Below are 13,937 nucleotides of genomic sequence, written 5' to 3' on the forward strand. Positions count from 1 at the left end.
TTTTTTTTTTTTTCCATTGCCTAATGAATGAGAGCAGAGGTTACTCTCCAAGGATGAAAGAGGGCTGAGTTTTTCCCATTCAGAGCCGGTGCTGTGGGGCAGACAAGAAGCCAAGGCTCCATTTACAACCTTGTTTGTCAGCTGCTGAACCTATGGCCAGGTTGTGAGCAATTAGGCTTTTCCCTAAAGCATCTGAAATAATGCCTTTCTGCTTGGTGTCCCGCCGAGTGCCTGTGACGACACCCTGTCACCTTGGAGATGAATAAACAGCTCCAGCAACATTGGGTTATAATCTTTCAGCTCCGAGTTTCAAAGCTGACCGGCCGCAGGACTGAAACACAACCCCAGCAAAGATTTTTTTGGGAAGAACTTAAACATGGTTGAGAAAATGAGAGGAGGGGAGAAGGAGTTGAAGCAGAGCTCAGTGATGAGGGGTTTTGCTTGGCCATGGTGTCAATGAAACAGATGAGCTTTGGCTCCTGCAGCCCGGAGTGACTCAGGTGCTGCGCACGCACTTGTGCCTGCAGGGCTTTATTTTTAGCTGTCTGAATCACTGTCATGACCATGTCCTCCAAAAGCTGCTAGACAAGTGGGGATGCCCACAGACCCCATATTAAGTCATGTTTGGTGAGCAGGGAAATTCAGCAGATTCCCTCCCAACCGTTGCAATTTCTGTGCTAGGAGCTGTTTGCTGAAGTCATGCAGATGCTATGCCTGGTAGCTGGATTATTTTCTTCATTTAAAACTAAATGTTTAGTTAACATCCTTGGTGGCTTTCATGGGTAGAACAGGGTGAGCAAGGACCACATTGTTCATGTTGGTGTTGGAGGCTACTTGAGTCTCTTGTTGTTCTAGTGCTGTTGGCACTGGGATAGTTACGAGTCACATTACCAGTGTTGTAATCCCATCAGTTCTCTGGGGCTTGCAGGGCTGTGCAAAATCAGTTCTTAGATGGGAAATTACCAGAGACTCGCCAGATGCTGCACAAAGGTTTGCTGGTGATTGTGGTGTTTCTGCTTGGGGGTTGATATGGCACCAGTCTGCTGGAGCAGCTTTTGATAAACCACAGCAGAAGTCCTGTCTGCTATTTATCAATAAATTACACTATCTTGTTCAAAAAGAAATCTCAAAGACAGTTTTGGTGTGCTGCAGGAAACTGAACTTGGGTAGCAGTTTTACTTCCTTAAATCTCTCCTTATTTGATTTATTGTAGCTTTTTGCCTTTTTGTTTTCTTTTTTCTCCCCTATAAATCAGTTGAGCAATACTGCTGCAGTGTTCAGCAGGTAAAGGATTCCTGGTTTATCTGCATACAGAGAGACTTCTCTGTTCTGAAATACCAGGCAAAAAGACGAGTAAAGGGGAATCTGGTCAGCTGCTCTGAACATGCTACTTGATGGTGTGAATCTTCCTTGCAACCTGAAGATTTGCTTCCAGATATGATACTGGAAGAAAAAAGAGCTGTAATGCTAATGCACCATAAAATTAATGTTGTTGACCAACCCAGTCCTTTCAGAGCAGTTGGGAGACGTGGCTGAATTGATAAGTTACCCTCTCTGCCTTCCAATTCCCTTGCAAACACTGCAGGCTCTTTCCACGTGAGGTTGCTGCAGCTGGAGATCCCTCATTCATGGCTGCTTAGGAAGAAAAAAAAAAAAATCAAAATAAAAATGTGCTCTCTGACAAATAAAAATGTTTTGCTTCCTCTGGAGGCCCCAGAGGGCGGCATAAAAATAATGAAGCCTGTGAGTCAGTGAGCATCGCGTGGCCAGCTGAGAGGGAACTGAGCCTCCCTTTTCCAGAGAAGTTTGTGTGCTGTCATTGCACATCATTAATGCTCACTGGTTTATGCTCATTCACTGTAATGTTGCCAGAAAAGAAAAAGGGCAGTCGGTCTTTCCGCTCCCCAAAGCTGGCTGCTTCCAAGGTGACGTGATGGTAGAGGAAAAGTTTCTTTAGCACTCGAGAACAATTGTTTGATTCTCAGCTGCCCTTCCTCCATGGTTTTCCTCTAAAACCTGGCGGCTCTCCTAGCAGTTGGATTCCCTGGAGAAGGACTTGGAGCAGCTTACAAACAACTCCACCTAAGGTACAAAGGTTAGGGTGGGCAAACTTCCTCATTGACATTGGACCCTCCCTTTTTTTTTCCTTTCCAGGTCCTCTACCAGGTCTATTTTTTGTTTCTGCTTTAATTCTCTTGCTTCAGTCTCTGGGGATAATGGCAAAGTTGAGGAAAGCAAACTCACAGAGCTGGGAGTAGCAGGTCTGAGGCTTTTGAGCACCCATGATGCAGCAGTGATATGCCAATACATTTAAAAGGGATATTTTAATTCTGTTCTGTCACATTCTGTCTTTTCTGTACTCAGGATCCCAGTTCATACTTTTGGGAACACACAGCATTGCACAAGTGCTGCATATCAGCGTTTTTAGGCTTCTAAACATCCTCAGGACTTCTGGAGAAAGAGGGTGTGAAAAGAAGCTGAAGGCTGTGTGCAGTGTAATGGAAGAGCTGGCAACACACTGCGGGTGTGAAAGGGTGGAGAATTTATCTGGGGTCCTCCTCATCTGTGTCTTCAACCCTCCTTGAAGCCCCGTGCTTGCTCTCCACTTTCACAACTACTCTTTGGCAGGCTCAAACATTTTGTCACAAGACAGGATTATTAGAATTTATTTTTACAAGTGCCCCTGCAGTCGTTTTCTGTTGCCCACAGCTCACTGGTGAGCATCACACTGTGCCTCCTGTGCCAGCTCTTCTGCAGAGGAACTCTGCTGTTTCCTGCAAAGCTCAAAGGCTTGGATTTTCTGTCAGTCACTGATTTTAATATTTACATTACAAGAGAGCACAAAAGCTTTAGCCAGTGCACAGTCCCCCAGATCTGTGAGCTTGCAGGTATGTAACAGATACAGCCCTTGGCCTGAGGGTGGGAGGAAGATGTTGGGAATTGTAGTAATATTTATATACAATCTGGGAAGGCGTTTGCTTTGCAGAATGTTTTGTGATTATTGTGGTAAGCTCTCATGTGCCGTTCTGCCCATCCTGAATCACCTGTTTTCCTGTGTTTCTGAGAGCAGAATTGCATCCTGAGTAGCCCCAGAGCCTCTCGCTGGGTGCTGCATCGCAGCACAGACATCCTCACCAGAAAGGTCGTTTTGAACTCTGCCTCGTTATTTTTGCCTTTTGCTTCAGAACCCTTAAAGTCCCTGTCAGCTAGGGTTTAGCTGAAGCCTTGCAACTTGCCTTTTGTCTTCTCAAGTGATGGAGCTGAGCCCAAGGGAACAAATGCCATTTTAATGGGCATCGTTGTGTAACTCATTACATAAGTCACTGCTGCCTTCAAAGGACTCGTGGCAAAAGTGGCAGGAGCAGTTGATTAAAAATGTGCACAATAGCTTCATTATGACATGGGGAGAGATGTCCCCTGTTATTTTTAATCTGATAGCTTTAAAATATGTGCATCCAGCAGAGACCTAAATGGCCTTTGAAAAAGGAACCATTTGTGGAATAAGGTTTTTAGACTCCACTTCGTTTTTTTCTAACAAGCTGCAAGAGTCAGGACAAACTGGAAAATGAACTATAACCCTTTTTAAGGTTGTGTCCCCTCTAAAGCTGCAGGGTTTTGGTGTCTGAACACACAGAGGGTGAGAGAAGATGGAAGGCTTAGTTTTTCAGGTGAAGGAAAGAAAAGGTACTGTATTCTGAAGTTTGTGGGGTTTTGATTAAAAATAAGTCTATTTTCAATTAGTTTTATATGATCCAGGCACTACACAGGTTGAGAAGCTTGTCCCAGCTGCTGGAGCCTCCCTGCCATGGAATAGTAGTGACAAAAACAGGACCAGGAGGTGCAGAAGCAGGCAGGGCATTATTTCCCATTATTTCTGAAGCTCCCCTGTGCTGGTACAGGAGGCTGGAGAGTGGGACCCAGCAGATGGAAACTCTGCTGTGACTGAGCTCTGTAAAAGGCTGAACTTTCACTTTGACTTTAAAGCTTTGCTTCTGGCTTAGCTTGGTGGAATTCACCAGCCTGTGTGTGTTTTTGACTTATCCTGGCCTTCATTTGAACCCAAGTGGAGAGTAACCATTTGACTATGGCAGAGGTGGATGTTGGGCTTTGACTTGCAGGCTTTCTCCTAAGCAGCCTTAGTTCCTTCTCCCACAAGCACATAAGCTGATTTATCTGCCTTCCCTTTTAATCCACTGTTGTTTTCAACCTGCAGTTGTTTTCTCACCAGGTCTGGCTTTCTGTTGGCAGACTGGAGCAGCAGTTGCTGGAGTTGGGGGGCTGGTGGGGAATCGGTGGCTCCTGGTTGACCATGGTCTCCTCAGCCGTGGTCTGCCTGGTCCAAGAGCTGCGGGGACACTGAGAGCCCCTCTGGGCACACCTGGCAGCAGGGCTGGTTGGAGCAGGAGTGTCAGAGCAGCTCCGTGGTGCTGTGTGTGTGGTCAGAGCCCAGACACACGCCTGGAGCTGAGCAGGGCCGTGACTCAACAGCTGGAGCACGTTCAGCAGCAGGAGCCTCACTGACAGGGGATGGAATTAGCTGTGAAACCAGTGACGTAGTGAAGCTTCCAGGCAGAAATCAAGAAACTCAGATCTATAATAAAGTCATTTTGAAGGGCTTTTTTTTTTTTTCCAGCAGGAGAGAGCATCCAGACAGATGAAATATGAGGGGATGGAAAGTCAGTGGTTCCTTTGAGACAGAAATACTTTGATACAACTTTTTCCCCCTTCCAGTTGAAATCACTTCATTGAGTTTATTACCCTGACTTTTTCCATTCATCTCACAAATATTTGGACACATCATAGAAGTAAGTGTAGGGTACCCTCCTCCTGCACACCAGAGAGGAAAAAGCCAGTGCTGAGACTCCAGCTAAACACTGCTGGCTATTCATCAACAAGAGGCAAGGGTAATATGATAGAATAATTTCCAGTGGGCAAACTCCCAAGCTAAGAACAATCTCAATGCTGCATTAAGGGGTTTGGTTACTGTAGATAGGCCGGAAGGAGCAGAGGGACAGAAGTGGTTTGAGCCACTGCATGGCTCTGTTTTCTGCCTTTGTGTATGTTATCAAATTATTTAATCTATAAAGGCATGCTGTGCTGTTTGAACTTTTTAACTGGACAGACATACAGGACATGTAGGCTATTTCAATTAGAATATTGTATAAAAAAGTTACTTTTTCAAGGCAGACCAGTGCTGTGGTAACCAGTCTAGGAACTTACTCAGCTGTGCCCTTTGGAGGAGAATTTCAGGCTTCATCTGTAAAAGCTTAGGTCCCTTACACCTGTGAGCTGGAATCCCTCCCTGCTCAAGTGTCACTTCTCTTTTATACCACTTCATCCAGATTCATTACACAGCAAATTCTGTTTATAATGCTTGAATGATGTATCAGCTTGCAAACTGTAAAGCCCAGTGTGCCGAATAATTCTGTTGGCATTCACTGAACATAATCACAGGAGCTCCAGAGCTTGATCCCTGAACAGGGGGAGAGGCTGAGGGCCTGCAAAATGATGGAGATGCTGCACCAGAGTCACTGACTCACCCTCTGCTCTGCTTAGACAAGTTGCTTCACCTCTGTGCCTGCTTCCCATCTGCAGAGCGAGGTTAAGGCCTGACTGTTAAAGGATGAGAAGGATGTGTTTGTAATGTGCTTGGAACAAGAAAAGCGCTATTTTAAGTGCTAAGTGTAATTGAGTGTGAGAGAATATTGGTTTGTGACTCATTTGTTTAACTGCAAATGCATCAGAAACTTGTGAGCAGATGAGAGCTGGAAAGTGCTTGGTGTAGACAGAAAGCCATGGCAGTAAAAAGCTGCATTAATTTGTGATCTTCAAAGCAGGACTTAGCAGGGCTGTTCAGACAATAACATTTATTATTTTTGCAAATGTCAGCTGGTTTACTTCAGTACTATTTTAAGCAGTTCCCATTCTGCTCCAGCCACTTGCTTCTGTCCTTGCTCTGTGTGTCTGTCTCCCCTCAGAGTGTGGCACACTAATGATTTGGTGTTTGCTGTGACCAAAGGATAAAAAGAGCAAAGGAGCAGTGGTTGGCTGCTGGTGGTGGTGGAGAGGATGTGCTGTCAGCAGAAAAGGAGCTTTCTCTGGTGGCATCTCCTTTTTGAGGGTCCTGACCACCCAGACATGGTGATTCAGCCATTCACGTGCTTGCCCCAGGAAAGTGTGTAGAGATGTCTGGTGGCAAGGAGAAAAGGAAATGGTAATCTTTAGAAATCTTTTCCCCTTCCAAATATCTTATCCCTACAACTCAAAATTATCACAATAGGTGACCAAGGGTTTTGCAGGCATTGAGTGTTGTCTTACTGAAAGCAGCAGTTTGGATCTCACTGCAGCCTGTGGAGGAGCCAGACACAATTTGTTGCTGTCACCATTACTTCCCTGCAGATTAATTATTGTAATTGTTTGCCAGTTCTCAAAAAAATTAATTCAGAGCGGTGACTTTTCATGGCAAGTGCGTGTATGCGTGCAAATATGGAAATTCTCATATGGTGTATGGAATAAATACAAATTATTTAATGAGGAGGAGCTCAAGAGTGTTATCACAGCAGCCAGGAACTCTCTTCAGTGGTGACCTTCAGCACCCTGTGGAGACAGAGAGGTTTTAAAGGTTTGGAGATCCTCTTGTGGATGTAAAGCACTGACGTAAATTGTTGCTAAGTTGGGGTGCCAGCTGCTGCAAGTGATTCTTCAGAGGCCAACTGATACGCCTGGATTTATCTGCAGTGGCCAAGGTTTTAGTGCCTCCCTCCTCAGAGCACTAAACAGGACTTTAGGACACAAAGAAAACCTTAGGAAAACATTCACTCCTGTAAGTGGAGAACAGCTCTGCAGCCAGACTAGATTAGGATGGGTGCTCACACAGCTCCCATTTGTAGGATGCAAAATCCTGGTCTGGAGGACGTCCCCAACCAGAGTGCTGTGTGCTCACAGAGGGTCAGAACATGCTAGAGGGAACCAGGTTCAAAGGGAGCCAGGTTCCTTTCCTTGGGCTGTGGTTAGGTGGTTTCTGAGTGCCAGGAAGAGCACTTGCTCTGTGGTATTTAGCTGCTGGTTGCTAGATTTGACTCAGCAGCCTTTGCTTTTTGCAGCCTGCATGCTAACGAGGTGCTGCAGTGCTGCATGCGTGGGGCTGTCCTCTGCACTCATTACAGCCAGTGCAGCTAATGCTCAAATAATCTAAAAGAAAAATTAAACACGCAGCAAAACTGTGTGCTTTTCTTCATAATGTAGTTAGAGACAAGTTGGGTAACTTCTGCTGAATTATCTGGGTCACTAGAGAGCAACTCAGACCTTCATTTATTAAAGTGCTCTTCGCTCAAAATACTTTCTAAACTGCACTCTACGAGGCAGATTAGTTTTTAGTTTTTAGCTTAGTTTTATTTAGCTTCATGGTTAAACAGATAAAAATATATTTCAACGATAAGTCTGCATATGGCATGATTGCAAACCTTTAAGACTTCTTTTAGGTATTCAAAAAACAATGAAAATACAATTTCTAAAAGGGCTGAGCACTTCTGCAGTTCAGTTCCTTGAAGGATGCCCCAGTATTAGGTATCAAAGAGGTTCCTCCATTTTTTCTGGTACAGTGGAAGTGAAATCCATTGCAGATGACAAGGGCTGGCAATTTTGTTCACATTATCCATGGGGCCACATTCAAAATTGATGCTGCAGAGTGGGTAGAGATCATCATCCCGGGCAGGGCATGACCTGGGACTGTGTTCAGCCAGGTCCCAGTAGCAGGCAGAGCCCTGCACTGACCCACAGCCAAGGGCTCTGCTCTGCCAGGGGCTGTGAAGGAGTCACTTCATCCCCTGGGCTCACTGCTCATCTGCCAGAGAGGCACGATGATTGCCTGCTTTGTAAAGTACTTCAGGACCTTCTGGAGATAAGTGCTTTAAGAGAGGTGTTTTCCCTCTTCCCTCCAAGGCACAGAGCTGTAGCAGTCCCTCTGTCCCTGCCTCCAAGGGAAAGCAGGAAATGATGTTGATATTGTGGTTGAGGAAAGCAGGAAATTATGGTGGTGTTGTGGTTTGAAACATAATATAGAGCAGCAGTTTGTTAATTTTCTTTATTGTGTTCTACTCAATAAATTTACATGGTGCAAGTGTCTTCCAGATAATGCTGTAACACATCCCTGGTTTCATCATATTTGCCCTAATCCAGAAATGCTTTTCTGTGTCTTTCTAGATTCCGAGCGTTCCCATCTCTCCTCGTTCACCATGAAGTTGAAGGGCAAGTTTCATTCACCAAAAATAAAGAGAACACCCTCAAAGAAAGGAAAGCAAGTTGACCTGACAGTGAAAACACCAGAGAAGTCAGTGAACAAAGTAAGCAAAGGCCGTGTTCTGTTATCCTGATGGGTTCTTGCTTTCTGGTACTCAGTCTATCATAATCTGGTGTGTGAATTTGTCCTGTGCATAATTCTGCAGCTCGGGGATCCTCAGGGTCATTTTATGGTTACCTATAAACAGCCCTGTGTAGTATTAAATCAAGGCATGTGCTTCCCTTTGCAGAGCATGATGAGACCTCCTTCCACAAGCATTTAAATATCTCATTATGGAACGTGGTGTATGGGCTGACACATCCTCCCCACATGCACACCCTGTGGGTTGTGCTTCCAAAGAGCTGCCTGGTTTGGGGTGTGATCCTCTGAAAAACCCCAGACCCAGGCAAGCACGTCCTTGAAGCTGCTCCAAAGATGTGCTCAATCCCTGGTGACACCAGCAGGGAGAGTCCCACAGAGGTGTTGGAGCAGCTGCTGATCCAGCACAATGTTCCCCAGAACAAATGTACTCCAGGTCCTCTAAGCAATGAGGTCACAAACTGATCTGTGTTATCTCCTCTCCTGTTGTGACCTGATTATGTAGCTGGAGACTTTCTCTGTGGCAGCACTGTTGCAGTCAGTTTTCAAGTACAAATTGAAGCCAGAAGTTAAGAACAGTTGAGGTTGTTTAGGATAATTAAACATCATTCTCAGCTGTTAAGTCTCATCCAGTGCTCAGTGCCAGACATGCAGAATTTTTCAGATTATCTCTGCTGGGAGTTGTTGTGGAGTTACTGAGAACAGCCAGCAAGATAAAGTTTTGTTAGGTTTTATGACTTGCTTAACACCCAGAGAAGTCTCTGCAGCCTTCCTCACCCTATTCTGCCCCATCAGATGAAAGATGATGAGGGATTTTTCCCCAGGAGACTGTGGAATTGCTTTCTAGGGAGCCAAACACCTTGCATTGCTGAGTGCTATTTAAAAATAAAACTAAAAAACCCCAAGACAACCCTGAGAGTACTCCTTGAAGGCTTTTAATTCCAATGATGTTTCAGGATGGTATCTTGAGATAATTTAGCAGCCTTCCTTTAAATTGATGTGTGACCACATTAAATACATTAGAAAATGAAGAGCCCTTTTCAAAATGTGGTCTATAGCAAATGCATGTTAATAATAGATGAAGTTTTTGCTTTTCTATTTTTCCCCTAAAAACAGTGCAAGAGGATTTACTAATAAGCCATGCTGGACGTTAAAATAATTTTTTATGTACAGATTGGGATTTTTTAGTTGGAAAACAAAACACTTGAAATATTTTTTAATTACTGTACATGATTATTTAAACTGCATTCATCTTTATACTGCAAAATATTGTTGATTTCTGGTTCATTCCTTACCTATTTTAATAGCTACTGCCCAACTAATCAATTAGTTGGATGTAGTCAGCTCATTAGCTTTAGGGGAGAGAGTGGGGAAGAGGATGGACCTGGATTGTTGCCAGTTTTTCTCACTGGAACACAGACATCAGTTGACAAACGGGAGCTCTTCTGTCCGAAGGCTCACTTGATAAACCAAATATCATCCTTTTCTCCCTCTTAAGTACTTAAGATGCTATTTTTGTGCTCTTGAAGTAGATAATCACTGTAGAGCAGAAATAGCAATACTAAAAATTAATGTAAAATCACGATGTGTAAGCTGAAGGATATGCTCAGCTCATGCCAACATCATCATCTCCTCTTCCCCTTTATATCTGGATGGGGACAACATTGGAGATGTTCTTTTCTTTTTAGAACCTCCTTTTGTCCCCTGAACTTGGTGATTCTTGTCCTGTTGTAGGAACAGGAGTGTCCTTCCGTGCTATATACAGACTTACGATAGGTTTTACACTGCCAAAATGTAAGGAAAAAAGGGATGATTCCAGCTTTTGTAATTGGGTGTATTCTGTACAGCTCACTGTGACCCTTTCTGGGTCAGCTGTGTCTCATACATGATGCATTTGCAATTTGATTATTAAGGGAAAATTTCAGAAATCATCCAGAAATGTCTATATGTGTCAGGCAGGGATTTAGAGGAGATGCTGTTTTGCCTGGGTTGTAACTTTTTCCCATTTAATGTCCCAAAGAGAAATGGGAGGCTGCCCCATCCCTGGGAGTGTTCAGGGCAGGTTGGACAGACCTGGGGCAGTCTGCTCTGGTGGAAGCTGTGGCAGGGGTGGAATGAGATGAGATTTAAGATCTCTTCCAACCCAAACCATTCCATGGTTCTGTGCACTTCTATGTATGATACTTTGGACTTTGGAAGAGGATTCATTACAAAGTGCTCCTGGGAATGTCACCCAAAGGAGAGGGAAAAAAACCCAAAAAATAAAAAATAAAAGAAAGGGCTGTGTCCCAGGCAGTGTCTGGATTCACATCCCTTGGTGTGCTCAGAGGAAGGATTTGTGTTTCCAGTTGTCATTCTCAGCCCTGAACTCTGTCAGGCCCATCCCTTCTGTGCACCAGGAGAGTGTTTAAGCTATTAAGTCACAAGCCTTTCTACAGGAAACAGTTGTTGAATGAAACCCATAAACAGCCATGGGAGCAGGAACTGCAGTCTGCATTTTTTCACTTCTGTTTGAGAGCTTTGACTGCTGGACCATGGTCGTACTTACCCAGGGAATTTACAGACCCTCTGATCCCTAAAATGTGTGATCATTTCATATGAAGTGCAAAACCTTGGAGGAGGCTGAGGCTCTCCATAGATTAATGGTTGGACTCAGTGATCCTGGAGGTCATTTCCAACCTAAATGTTTTTAAGATTCTGTATCCTGGAATAAACTCTGCAGTGGTGAGGGCACATCCCTGCAGAATGGGAAATGTCATTTTTTTATCCCAGTGGGTTGCCAGGATTCTCCTCAGCAAGGAAGGGAGTTCAGGGCACTGTGGGCTGTAGATCAGAACTTGAGGTTCCTGGCAAGAAGTGTTGTCCAAAGGGGAAGCAGCAGCAGATTTTGGGCACTGCCCAGACGAGATGGAAAATGACAGGGTGGTTTGCAGTTCTTGGATTGGGACTTAGACTTCTGAAGTTGGAGCAAGATGGAACTTGGGATTCTAACCCTTTTATGCAACTGGCCCCAAATTACTAACCAGTGCTGCCTATAAATTGTTCTTCCTAAAACCTTTTGGGCTGCTGGCCTGATTTTGTAGAAAAGCAGCAGTTTAACAGCTGACAGGAATATGGGGAGCACACAGTGCCCATAGGTCATTAATTCCTGAAGCTGAGGAGATAATGGATGAAATCTGACTCTGCTAAGCTCTCTGCTCCTTTTCTAGCAGTGCTCAGTAGTTATTTTAAATCTCACTTAGAAACTACTTGTGGCCTTAAAAGTCCTCCAGGCATACTGTTGTAAACTTTTAAAAAACTATCCCTGTCCAGAATGCCATTGAGGTATCATGTGTCACTTCTGAATTTCTTCCTTTTGTGTTTGTGGTGGCACAGAAATTAGTGACCACAACTCAGCTTTATTCCAATGAATTGTTCCCTTCTGCAACATTCATTCACCAATGCCAAAACTTAGCTTTTACAGTTGGTCCTCGTGGAAATTGTGTGAGTTCTCTTCTTCCAGCAGCATCACAAAATGATTCAGGTTGGAGGCTCATCAGAGTGGAGTTTATTTGGGTGTTTTCATGTATTTTACAAGGACATGTAGTAATTGGACAAGGGGTGTTGCCTTTAAATTGACAGAGGGCAGGTTTAGGTTAGATTTAGGAAGAAATTCTTCCCTATGAGGGTGGTAGGGCCCTGGCACAACTTGGGCTGTCCCATCCCTGGAAGTGTCCCAGGCCAGGTTGGATGGGGCTTGGACAGCCTGGCATAGTGAAAGGTGTTCCTGCCCAGGTGGGCTTTAAAGTCCCTTCCAACCCAAACCATTCTGTCCCAGTTTAGGGTGTGGGTTTCAAAGCAGTGTCCTTGATGTCATCAGTGGTGTTATTCTTAGCCTAAAGCTGATCAAGATCAGCCTTCAGTTTGGAATGCAGGTAATTCTGAAGGTTAAAGTGAGGGTGTGATCTTGCACTGACTATTCCTTTGAAAGAGTAGTGATTAAATTTAAAAGTGTTTGTGGTAATAAGAGGTTTTTCCACTCCTCCTGGAACAGCACCTCAGTGTCACCAAACTTTGGGTTTGTTAAAGGAACCCTGCCCTTAAAATACTGAAATTTTAACAAATCTCTGCATTTCTTCCCTCCTCTTCAGAATGTATCATGGCTGGAGGAGAAGGAGAAGGAGGTGGTCAGTGCACTGCGCTACTTTAAGACTATTGTGGACAAAATGGCAATTGATAACAAAGTGCTGGAGATGCTGCCAGGCTCAGCCAGTAAAGTGCTGGAAGCCATCCTGCCCTTGGTGCAGACTGACCCACGAATCCAGCAAAGGTGAGTTTCCTCCTTGGCTTTAGGGGCCATGACAGACCAACAGGCTCCTGCTTTATCTGAGGAACCTCGTGGCAGGAGATGCTGGTGAAGTGACTCCTGTTTTCACTAAATTATTTTCAGACATCATTTAAAAGCAGATTCCCTGCTGTGAAGAAGCTCATGCCATGGAAAGATAAAGCAAATTAGGCTGCTTTCAGAGTGGAGGAAGGGATGGTTCTTAGCATAAACTTAGAAATTCATTGTTTTCCAGAGGGAGATTCTCTTCAGATGCTATTCCTGTTTCTGCAGTCCATGGTGGTATCCTACAAGCTAACAAATCCAATAGCTTCACCTGAAAAAAGAGTTTATCTTCAGAGTAATCCTTTTTTGTGCTCAGTTTATCCACCCTGATATTACAGAAGTCTGAGCCTGCACTCTTAACTGCTTTTTTTGGATTTTGCTGGATCAGATACAGAAGTAAATAGATGTACTTCAGCAGATTAACCAGTCCAAGTTCATTCCTGCCTCACTCAACAGATTATTGTTTTATGTTTTAACAGATTATGTGTATTACGTTTTTACCAGTTAGGCAGTGGGTTTGAAGCCAGGAAAGAAGTAGAAATTTGCCAAAGCCAAGCTCAGCATGGTTTATAAGAATTTGTGGTGTTGCCAAGCCACAGAGATATTGTTGGTGTTCAGCCCATGGATGCTGGAGCAATTGATTTCCAGAAAACAAACAAACATTGTTGAATAATACTGAAAGAGCAAAGTTAACACAGAGGAAAGCACAGAACTAAGCAGAGAAATGCAGGTGTTTGGTTCCTGAAATCCTGCCAGGTTTTGTGCTGTTCCTGTTTGTTTTCCCATTAAATAGCTCCAATTTTTTTTTACTTTCAAGATGCTTATTTCAGTGCTGGCACAGGGAAGGTTTATAATGCAGTTGGGGTAGCACTGGGTGCCAAATACTTTGCAAACAGAGATGCTCAGTTGTGTTTGGCCCCAGAGCTGAGGCCAGGGCAAAAGGAAGGAGGAAATGGGTGAGTATCACACCTGTGGCTGGGACAGGTAAGATCCAGTTGAGGTTGGATCTTTTGAACCATAAATCTGTTAAAATGGGAATGTCCTCTACACAGAGATAAGTCTCTGTTTCTGGAAACACTGTGCATTAAAGCACAGATCCCATGCCCTGCCTTGCTTACCCTCCCAAAAAAACCCAAAAGGGGATCTGGTTTTCTCAAAAAGCCATGTCCTTCTCTCCCTACCTGTGGCAGG

General features: G+C 44.2%; 1 protein-coding gene across 1 annotated transcript in view; it reads left to right on the plus strand.

The window, feature by feature from the left end:
• RAPGEF1 (Rap guanine nucleotide exchange factor 1) overlaps positions 1-13,937 on the plus strand; it is an 84,761-nt gene that overhangs the window by 24,047 nt on the left and 46,777 nt on the right. The window contains exons 2-3 of the mRNA XM_058818087.1: positions 8,203-8,342; positions 12,508-12,686. Of these exons, the coding sequence (XP_058674070.1) occupies positions 8,203-8,342; positions 12,508-12,686 (319 nt within the window). The remainder of the gene's footprint in view (positions 1-8,202; positions 8,343-12,507; positions 12,687-13,937) is intronic.

The sequence above is a fragment of the Ammospiza caudacuta genome, chromosome 21 (genome assembly GCF_027887145.1).
Source record: "Ammospiza caudacuta isolate bAmmCau1 chromosome 21, bAmmCau1.pri, whole genome shotgun sequence".
NCBI lineage: Eukaryota > Metazoa > Chordata > Aves > Passeriformes > Passerellidae > Ammospiza > Ammospiza caudacuta.